The 9,718-nt window shown below is 39.9% G+C and overlaps 1 protein-coding gene across 9 annotated transcripts; it reads left to right on the plus strand.

The window, feature by feature from the left end:
* Nucleotides 1-2,729: 2,729 nt before the first annotated feature.
* Nucleotides 2,730-9,718, plus strand: LOC149822906 (brefeldin A-inhibited guanine nucleotide-exchange protein 3-like). 9 transcript variants are annotated; one of them, XM_089981321.1, is made up of 9 exons: nucleotides 2,730-3,313; nucleotides 3,425-3,558; nucleotides 4,717-5,047; nucleotides 5,123-5,350; nucleotides 5,449-5,545; nucleotides 5,641-5,832; nucleotides 5,960-6,014; nucleotides 6,403-6,586; nucleotides 9,386-9,718. In XM_089981321.1, the coding sequence occupies exons 5-8, from the start codon at nucleotides 5,540-5,542 to the stop codon at nucleotides 6,408-6,410; spliced, it is 261 nt and encodes an 86-aa protein (XP_089837447.1). In that variant the 5' UTR covers nucleotides 2,730-3,313; nucleotides 3,425-3,558; nucleotides 4,717-5,047; nucleotides 5,123-5,350; nucleotides 5,449-5,539; the 3' UTR covers nucleotides 6,411-6,586; nucleotides 9,386-9,718. The 9 variants fall into 9 exon arrangements, 8 of the variants coding, with proteins under 8 accessions (XP_089837447.1, XP_089837446.1, XP_089837442.1 ...); XM_089981320.1 differs by having other exon boundaries at nucleotides 6,424-6,586; XM_089981316.1 differs by having other exon boundaries at nucleotides 2,976-3,313; nucleotides 4,727-5,047; nucleotides 5,136-5,350.

The following is a 9,718-nucleotide window of genomic DNA, read 5'->3' on the forward strand; positions in this document are numbered from 1 at the left end:
TTAATAAGGGGCCCATTTTTTCTCTCCGACTCAGGCCCCATAAAACATAGGTACGACTCTGCATAGGGTGCTCTAAAATAGCCTTACAAACCTCAAATTTTTTTATAAGGCATGCACACGGATCTGGCCAAACTCGAGTACAAGCTTCCACTATCGAGCCGAGCCCAACCAAACCCGACCCGCATAATGGTGCATCTTGACCAGGTTCAGTCCCCTAAAACCAAATGGGGACTAAACCAGTCAGCCACCCCATGACCGAACGGGACTAAGCCAGTTCGGTCCGACAGATCACTAAACTCGGTTCTTGTCACCTTAGAGGCCCGAGTCCAACAATACATAGGACCAAATCGCTCCTGTGTACGCACACCAAAATGACCTGACAAACGATCAAATTGCCTGACCCGATTGGGTTACCGAAAGGGCATCAAATTGGTTTGGGAAATCGAATTGGTCCCGACTGACCCATGGCAGTCGCCGGCCTTAAGACGTCCGATGATGGTGGCTGGTGTGAGCCGGATGTTGCACACACCATCGTCAGTGAAGGCCGACCCCCAGGGCATCATCGGTCAATGACTGGTCGACCGAAACCCAAACAATCTTGCAAACAGAGCGTGAGCAGCAGCGTCAGCCAACAATCCTAATGACGATGCAACTCCTTATTGCCAGTGACCAAAAGAGAAAGGGAAACCCCTTTCATCCGGCCATCACGATCTCTCATCGTTCAACAACAAAATAACAAGGGGAATCTACTATCGCACGCCATATGGCTGGATCAAGATAAATCGAGGAAGGGTCGAATGGCCCTTTTGTCTGATCATCAACAACAAAGAATGGCCCAATGGCCCTTCTCGATCCGGTGGCCAATGTGGATCCTGATGTTCGTAGAGCGAACGATCGATCCAGATCACAAAAGATGCCTCTTATGTGCCTTGTGGTGAACAAAAGAAGGGGAGGACCTCCGCTACCCACCGTCCGACAACAAGAAGAATGGTAATGGCCCTCGAAACAATCGATGATGGTGGTTGGGGCGATCTGAATTCCCCATTGCCATCATTGATTGTAGCCGACCCAGGGTCACCGATCGGCGAGAAGGGCGAACCAAATGCCCTACTTGCCAGGTCCCAAATCCTGGTCACCCACTGGTGGCATGGGCAAGTAGAAGGTCTGAGTCACCACTGTCGAGCGCCGTTGAGCGTCCAACGTGGGTGAACAGTCGGGGCCTTTCAACAACCCTGCCCCGATCAACAGAACAATAGAAGAGCCAAAAGGCCCTTCTCCTGATTGGCAGTCAAACAAAGGGCCTGATGGCCCTTCCTGCCCGAAAATCCAAATAAGGAAAAAACCCCCATGCTGCCTGGCGGCGATCCACAATCATAATGGATCATCATTGAAAAAAGTATAAAATATGAAATCACATATTTTTCCAACGATTCAACGAAAATATGTGCTCTAATATCAATTGTTGGATATATTAATCCACCAAAAGCTAAAACAAGATCGAATACATGTTCTCGCTAAATCGTTGAAATCAAAAAATAAAAATCAAACTTGAAGCGAAAGCGATACCTGAATCCATAGCGCTTCGGTTGATCATTGACGGGTATGATCTTTCAGAACCTGTATATTTAGTTTTTTTTTTTCTCTAAACCTAATGAGAGAGAGTAAATCTCTTTCTGACTTATAGAGAATGTGAAGAGAGAAGGACTATATATAAGGTATCTGGACCATAACCTAATGTACTTGGACTCTGTCTCTAACTCAACTCATTATAGAGTTGTAGACAGAGCAGGTCTCTCCACATAGTGTACTATACCATATGAGATACCACAAGGCCCATCTTTATTAGATCACTTGAACCGGGCCTGAACCTGGGACAGTTTTACAATATGTGGTTTAACATACATAGGCTCACACGATTTTCTAACAATTTGCTCATTTGAATCGAGGTTTCTTACTTAATTTACTCTATGATAATAGCTGAACATATTTTTCTCATTTTGACTTACGCATTCTTGTCTAATTCACCCAACCCACCTCTTTTATATAGTCATTCAAAGTTTATATTTGAATAAATTCAATGTGAAATTTTCCTTTCATTTTATTTGATTTTAGCACTTTTAATAATCATGTGTGCTTATTTGACTCATGTAATCTGGTCTATTAAGAAAATAGCCAAACAATTGTAGTGAATAGTAACCCAGAGACATATGCAACCTGTATATCATTAAGATAGCAGTTTGTGATCTAGGGTCAGAGTCCAAGGTGATTCCGTGAAGAGTCCAAAACTCAAAATCCAACATGAAAAGTCCTAGTGAGGTGAAGACTCCTAATGTGAAAACATGTCCCAGATAAGACTGCTCCTAATGTTAATTGGTCCTCTACCGAAAGGATTCCTAAGAAGGTGATTGAAAATTATGGAGTCCTTTCTAAAGTTGAATGTCATCGTAACAATACAATAAAATTGTTAATTAGCGACAGAAATTTGTGACAAATTATTTTTGTCCCGAATTAGCTAAAGAAAACTAGTCGTTCTTAAAATTGAAATTAGCAACGGATTTTTAGGATAAGCAAAATCCATCAGCGACGAAATTAGCGATAAAAAAATTTCATCGCAAAACCCATCTTACTTAACGATCGATTTTTTCCGTCGCTACTTTTTATTTAAAATGACCGACTTAGGGCGCAAAATTCTCCCTCTGATTACTCCCAAATCGGCCTGACTGGGAAGAGGGCGGCCTCGGGAGGATGTTCGCCCCCTCAGAGGAAGGGGTGGCCCGGATGGACACTCACCCCAGGAAAGGCCAACGTCATCGGCGGCGGCGGCGGCTGCGGCAAGAGCTCCGTAGCCGCCGCCTCCCCTACGACGGGGAATGCCGTCCTGGAAGCCCATCTTCCATCGAGGGCTTGTTGGTGGTGGTGTTTTTTGGTGCTTCTTGTGGTTTGACCAATTGGTGACGTTGGGTGAGGAAGAAGGTGGGTCGGGAGGGTCGGTTGGGAAGAGTGGCGGTTCGATCCAACACAACCAAGGATCGTCCTCCGACGATAAACAACAATCGAAGTTGTCGCCGTAGCCCCACAACTGCAGAGGAAGGAGCGCCTCGCCCGATCCTGCACCGTCCGGAGCAATGTCGCCCGCATCCTCAACGCTGGCCGCACGGTGGCTGAGCCCCCGCGGAAGCTGCCGCCTGTCGTTAAGGAGGAGCCCCATTGCAAGATCATCATGCCGCTCACCGGGTCGCCCCCGCCCTCGCAGCTCCAGCGGTGGTCGCTCCGGTCCATGTGGGAGCTCGCCTCCATCCTCAACTTCCTCCATGTGAGAATCAAAAACCCCAAAAAGAAAAAAGATCTCTTTTCTTCTTTGTTCCTCTTTTGTTGGAAAGATTGAACCTTTTTTGTTTTTTTTTGTGCTCCTTGTTCTGTGTAGATTTTCAGACCCCTTTTGAACATAAATGTCGAGTTCTCAGTGGAGGAGCTCGAGACGGCCCTCATTACGCCGAATAGCACATTAGACCATATACATATGCCGTTGCTCAAGGCTCGTTTTGATTTCTCCTCCGAGTTAGTTAGTTTTTTGTTTTCCACCAAATTGTGGTGTCATTTTAGTTGTTGCCTTGTTGTATGGTCTGATGAAATGTGGGTGTGGTAGGAGGGGATTTGATCCTTTTGGCTTCGTGGAGTGTATTTGTAAATGCTATGATCTTGGGTGCCATCTTTCTGCTATTTTCTTTCTATGGTGCCCTAACGCCCTTTGACAAAAACCAAATATGAAAATTGGATTGCGTGTTTGCTGAGAGTGATTATGTTTAGCTTTTATGGGAGCAATACCACTTCTTCATCTCCTTGACATGTCTTAATCCTGATGTTGCCTTTGTTTGCTTTTGATTGTACTTTTGAATATGTTGCTCCATGTGTTGTGTCTGCTTCTTTTCTCATAATATTACTGAAAATGTCTGGCCAGATGATGAAATGAGTTTCTTATTTTTTAAGATTGTAACTGAGTTGTGGGATCGCATATCTATTTTTTCTTTTTGCCAAGTAAACTAAGAACATTTACTTTACATGAAGTCAGTTTCCTGTGAATTGACACTAAAATAAACAACTTCATGAATTGTCTCTTTTTTCTTGGAAGGAATTTCTCCAACATGTAGGAAGGAAATGTGTTTGTATGGGAGCTTCTTAACAGTTAACATGCACAGTAAAACTTGATTTAGTGATGGGAATGTGAATGCACTTGTTCATATTTTTTTTGCTGTTGTACATTTTAATTAAGTTGGATATAGTTTGACCCTGAACCCAATACTATCAGTTTTTGGTCCCCTAATTTATGAGAAGCTCAAACTGGAAATATTAGTTGTTTCAGTGTTAAGTTTATAGTGAATCTTGTTTCAAGATTATCAAATTCCATCTTATTCTAATTTGGTTTAATATAATATGCATTGGGATTAGGCTTTATGAACTGTTTCCTTTTCTGTTTTGTAAAATTCACTATTTAAACAAAACATACTAGACTTTTCTGTTGTCATGTTCTTAAAAAAAGGGTCAATTAAGTCTTCATGAAACATATGATTAAGGCAAACTTTGCATGTATAAATTTTTTTTAGATTTTTAACAAAATTTTTTGTTGTTTGAGTGGAGTTGAACTTTGCATGTATAAAATCACATTTATGCAAACTGTTAAAGAACATGTTGTCAGCTTTGACTCATCCCATTTTACAGTTACTTGCAGCTGCAGAAAGTTTGAGTCCATGGGCATTTTATGTTGTCATGCTTTGAAAGTGCTTGATCATGCCAAAGTTAAACAAATTCCAGAACAGTACATACTGAAAAGGTGGACAAAGCATGCTAAAATTGGTGCAAGAGATCATTCTCTGTTCCAGATCGATAGTGATAAGAAGTCAGTAGTAGCAACTCGTCGCAATCTTATTTATGATACTTTGATTAAGATTGCAACAAGGGCTTCAAAAAGTGGGGAGCCATGCCAGTACCTTGAAAGTCAAGCCGTAATGATTATGAAAGAAGTGGAGAGCATGTTGAAAAAGGATATAGTGTAAGATACCTTTTAGCAACCTCACTCGAGTTTCAATTTATTTATGAATGATGAGTTTCTGCTCTTGCTCAGCAGTCCAACTGGACAGATATTACACAGACGTGAATATCATAGAGAGATATAAGGAAAAGCTGGTGGAAGAAAAGGAAGGACTCTTGCAATCAAGGCTGCCAAAGGATAAGAACATGCTTGAGAGAAAAAAAAGTCAAAAAGAAGAAAATTTTGGTAGATGTGGCATTTGTTAGTGTACAAAGGCCATTGCTAATACCTCCAAGGTGTGTGTATGTGTGCATGTGAGGTGCGGTAAGTATATTGAATTAAAATTGTTTATTATTGATATTTTCAGATCTTATTGCATTTCTCTACTAACACAAAGAGTTATTTTTTTTGTTCTTGCATAGGAAAGGATGCTACGTACAGTCACTTGGTGGTGATCTATATTTCAACCTAACAAGTAATGCCCTACTGGATATTTAAGCAGTGCACATAGAAATGCAGGTTGATTTGAGCTAACCTTTTTCAAAAATGTTGTTTTTCATTTGATGTTTGTTGTTTTTCAAAAATGTTGTTTTGTTGTGGATTCCTTGCGGCAGCTGGCAATGAAGTTTCTGGAGAGGGAAGAACCGGCAAATTACAATTTCCAGAATGAGTTCATGAAACCTTCTGTCATTGTTATGCGAAAAAGCAATGCAGTTGAGATCAGAGAATTAATAATCAGATGTGTCTCACAAATGGTACTGGCCCGTGTCAACAATGTTAAGTCAGGCTGGAAAAGCATGTTCATGGTATGTAGATCTTTTAAGGTATTTATTACTTTCGAGTAAAAAAATTTAGATGTTTGACTCATTTATGCAAATGGTGCTTTGGACTTTCTCTTATATTTTTTGTTTTCTTTTTCTCTTTTTATCCCAGATCTATGACACTAAGGAACCATGGCCATTTGTTCTCTCTACCTCTGTGGGAGCAGGTCTTTGATTCTGTTCTTTTCCCCATTTTTTACTATGTTCGGCATGCTATTGATCCATCAGGTGATAGCTTGCAAGGGCAAGGATTAGATGTTGATGGAAGTGAGCTAGATCAAGATGCTTGGCTTTATGAGACATGCACATTGGCTTTACAACTTGTTGTAGATCTCTTTGTTAAGTTTTACAACTCCGTTAACCCTTTGCTCAAAAAGTGCTAATGCTGCTGATAAGTTTCATAAAATGACCTCATCAAAGCCTTGCTGGCATTGGTATTGCAGCTTTTGTTTGTCTTATGAGCCATGCTGGTGGTTTATTTTCTGAGGATAATTCGCTAGAAGTGGTTTTATCACTGAAAGAAGTAACTATTGCCACTCTTCCTAATTTTTCAAGGGTTCTAAATAAAATGAACAGTGTGCATGTGATTAGTAGCTCTGAAGTCTCTTCCAGCAAACAGGGTGAGTTTTCTGGATCAGTCATGCCTGATGATGAAATGGAGAAATCAAGCGAACAGAGCCTGTATCTTGCCATTAGTGACGTCAAGTGTCGGACCGCTGTTCAACTTCTACTTATTCAGGTATGCTCCTCCCACCCCCGCAATGTTTCACTTGTTATTTCTATTTGGATATTTGAGCATCATATTCATCAGGTTTATATTGGTATTAATTCGATGTCTGTGTTACCTGTCTTGTAAAGTGGTTTTGTTTCTCTCTCTCTCTCTCATTGTTGATTTTTTAAGTGTTATGAAAGATCTCATTTGCCAGGCTCCTAACAAATATATTGTATACAATGATGAATCATCTTTACTGATTTTGATATCTATGAACCTTGTCTACATTTGATTACCCCAAGAAAACATTGCGAGAAAAGAATCATTAAGAAAAGAAAAGAAAAAAAGTGACAAAAATCTTTTCAGTATGCATTTTCTCTTTTAATGTTGTAGCTTGGATCTCTTCTCAGATTTGAGTCAAATAGAGATCTCATACTTGTTGCAACTTAGGATCCGAGCCGAGCTGGAATCCCTCATGAGGACCCACTCATTTTAACATAGGTCCAACTGATGAGTTGTGGAGCCTGATTTAAAGTTTTTGTCCTTGCAGTAAGGGGGTCCAGGGGCTCCCCCCGGCCCGGGTCCCGCTGTTTTTTTGGGCTTATGTTTGAGACCCAGTGTCTTATGGATCCAACCTGATTTTTTACTAGCAACTTAGTTAAAACTGCGTGAAAAAAACCTAATTTTTTGTCAAATGAGGACTTTGACCCTCATTTGACTAAAAAATTCAAGGTGTGTACGTCTCGGCTTGAGGTGCGCCTCGCCTCGAGGTGTGCGCCTCAAGGCGTATGAGGCGCACGCCTCGGAGCTCTTTTTTTTGTTATTTTTTTTTTTTAAATTTGTGATGGATTAGCGATGGATAATATCTATCGCTAATATTCAGCGATGACAAAATTAGAGATGGAATATAATCCATCGTAAACCCAAATCAATGCTTATTTAGCGATAAACTCACGACAAATCATGTTCATCGCAAATTAGCAACAAAAGCAGCGAGAGATCAGTTTTGTCCCTAATTAACGACCAGGATTATGCGACGGGCGCTATACGTCACTAATCCGTCGCCAAACTGTTTAGCGACTGATAGAGTCCATCGCTAATCCACGTTTTTCTTGTAGTATAAGATGTCTGATTTGATTAAGAACCTCCTACATGTTGCATGAAATAGAGAGAGGATTCATCGTGGACACACCAGAACCATGTTAAATTTGTATGTTCCTGTGCGTGCCTGTCTTTTTTATACACAGGTCAAAGAGAAATCTTGGTGTTCCCTTCACTATCTTTTTTACTGTATAAACTACCTCAAGAAAACATCGATGGAGGATAAAAACTTATTTTTCTGATCCTGAAGATAGGATAAACTGCATGCAGCTTTCATACTGTACACTGATGAGCTCTTAATCCAAAGAGTAAGCCTTTGATGTAAATGTTATCTTATTGGATTTTGCGAGTCTAGATGTTGCCATCTCGTTTGATGTGTTTCATGCTATAGTACCTGATAAATTAAAGATTTATTGGATACGTTACTCAGGTGACTTGCTTCCCTGGGGGCTAACTAGTGTCTTAGTTTTCATCAACATCTTAGAGTATCATCTTCCTCAGTTACATGAAAACTAAGGCTTTGAATTGTAGTTATAATGTACACTTTAATTACTATAATCTCAACAAAGCTACACAGTATCTATGTTGGATATTGGGTTTGGATATTGATCTATATTATAGATGTACTATAATACTAACCTAAATTATCCGGCCTTGCACAGCTTTTGGATGGCCCGCAAGTATTTCAGCCTGGTTCATAGTCATAAAACCAGGATGGGTTTGAGTTTAGAGCGGTTGTGTCATCGACACTGTAAAAATGGTGGTCCACCTGTATTCCCAAGTTGTCGCGGGTCGAGCCACCGATTGGATAAGAGTGAAAATAGTAGGAAAAGATCCAGAGTTGGATTAAGTGGTCCCGGAGCAACCTACAATCCAAATGAGGTAGTAGTAGCAGTACTTTGGGTTTACTTCATGTTTTTATAGGAGAAAGGATCAGGTCAGAGGCAGCCTTGGACGGCAACCTGAACACCATGGTTGGATAGTTTACATTCTGATGGGTCCCACAAAAATTTTCTGAGCCATTCATCTTGTACATGAACTGCATCCAAAGCACAAAAATGAACTGCTGAAAAACGGGGAAAATGGAGGTGTCTTGGTTGCCCTTCATCCATGAGATGAACGGCATCCAAAGTACCTCTGACAATATTATCATTAGAGGTGCCTCTGATACGGCATTAAAGATGCCTGTTAAGTCGTAGCTGAGAGTTGAATGAATGGGGTTCAAATGTGAGACAAATAGTTCCCGGGCAGAAGGCCACTCACTAACATGACCCAGTTTATTATTATTATTATTAACTTTTTTTGTTTCTGTAATATTTTGTCTTATAAAAACACAAGAAAAATAAAAACCTCAATAATTTCCTGATAAAATGTCATGGAAAACATTCTTCACTATTGTTAAAACTTGCACCCAGCTAGTCACTAAATTTCTCTTTTAATCTATTCTGTATATAATATCTGATCTCTTTCACGAAATGTGTGGATGTGCTTTGTCACTAATCATGCTCTTAAAAGTTACGTAACAAATATCAAAGATGTTTTGAAGATGCCATGAATTTATCTTGTTATTTCAAATTTTAAAATAGCCAACAATATCATGATATTTTCAAAATATCCCCCATTATGAAGATATTATCATATTGCACCATAAAAACAGTTTTTTATTTTATATTTTCTTTGATCTTTTTATATGATTTTTATTTCTTAATAATTTATATTTGCCAGGATTTTCTATATTGAAGGAATTTTCCTCCTCGTGAAAATCCCAATACCGAGATATGTAACATTTCTTGCAAGTTTTGAGGGGTGGCATGAATCTCAGACAGACATTTCTACTGACAGTCAGCCGATGAAAAATCAAGAAAACCCTGCAGTTTCCATGGTATGCAAACACAATAATTGGAAAAAAAAAAGTTCGTTTAAACTTCAATTTGGAGTATTATCATGGACAAACCATGGCAGCTTTAGCCATGAAATTTGATCTGTAATTTTCATGGATTTTATGCACTAAGGCGACCGACATCATGGTTAATGACACTTAGTTTTCTTTGGCTCTAA

Source organism: Nuphar pumila, chromosome 11 (genome assembly GCF_984573655.1).
Source record: "Nuphar pumila chromosome 11, dmNupPumi1.hap1.1, whole genome shotgun sequence".
NCBI lineage: Eukaryota > Viridiplantae > Streptophyta > Magnoliopsida > Nymphaeales > Nymphaeaceae > Nuphar > Nuphar pumila.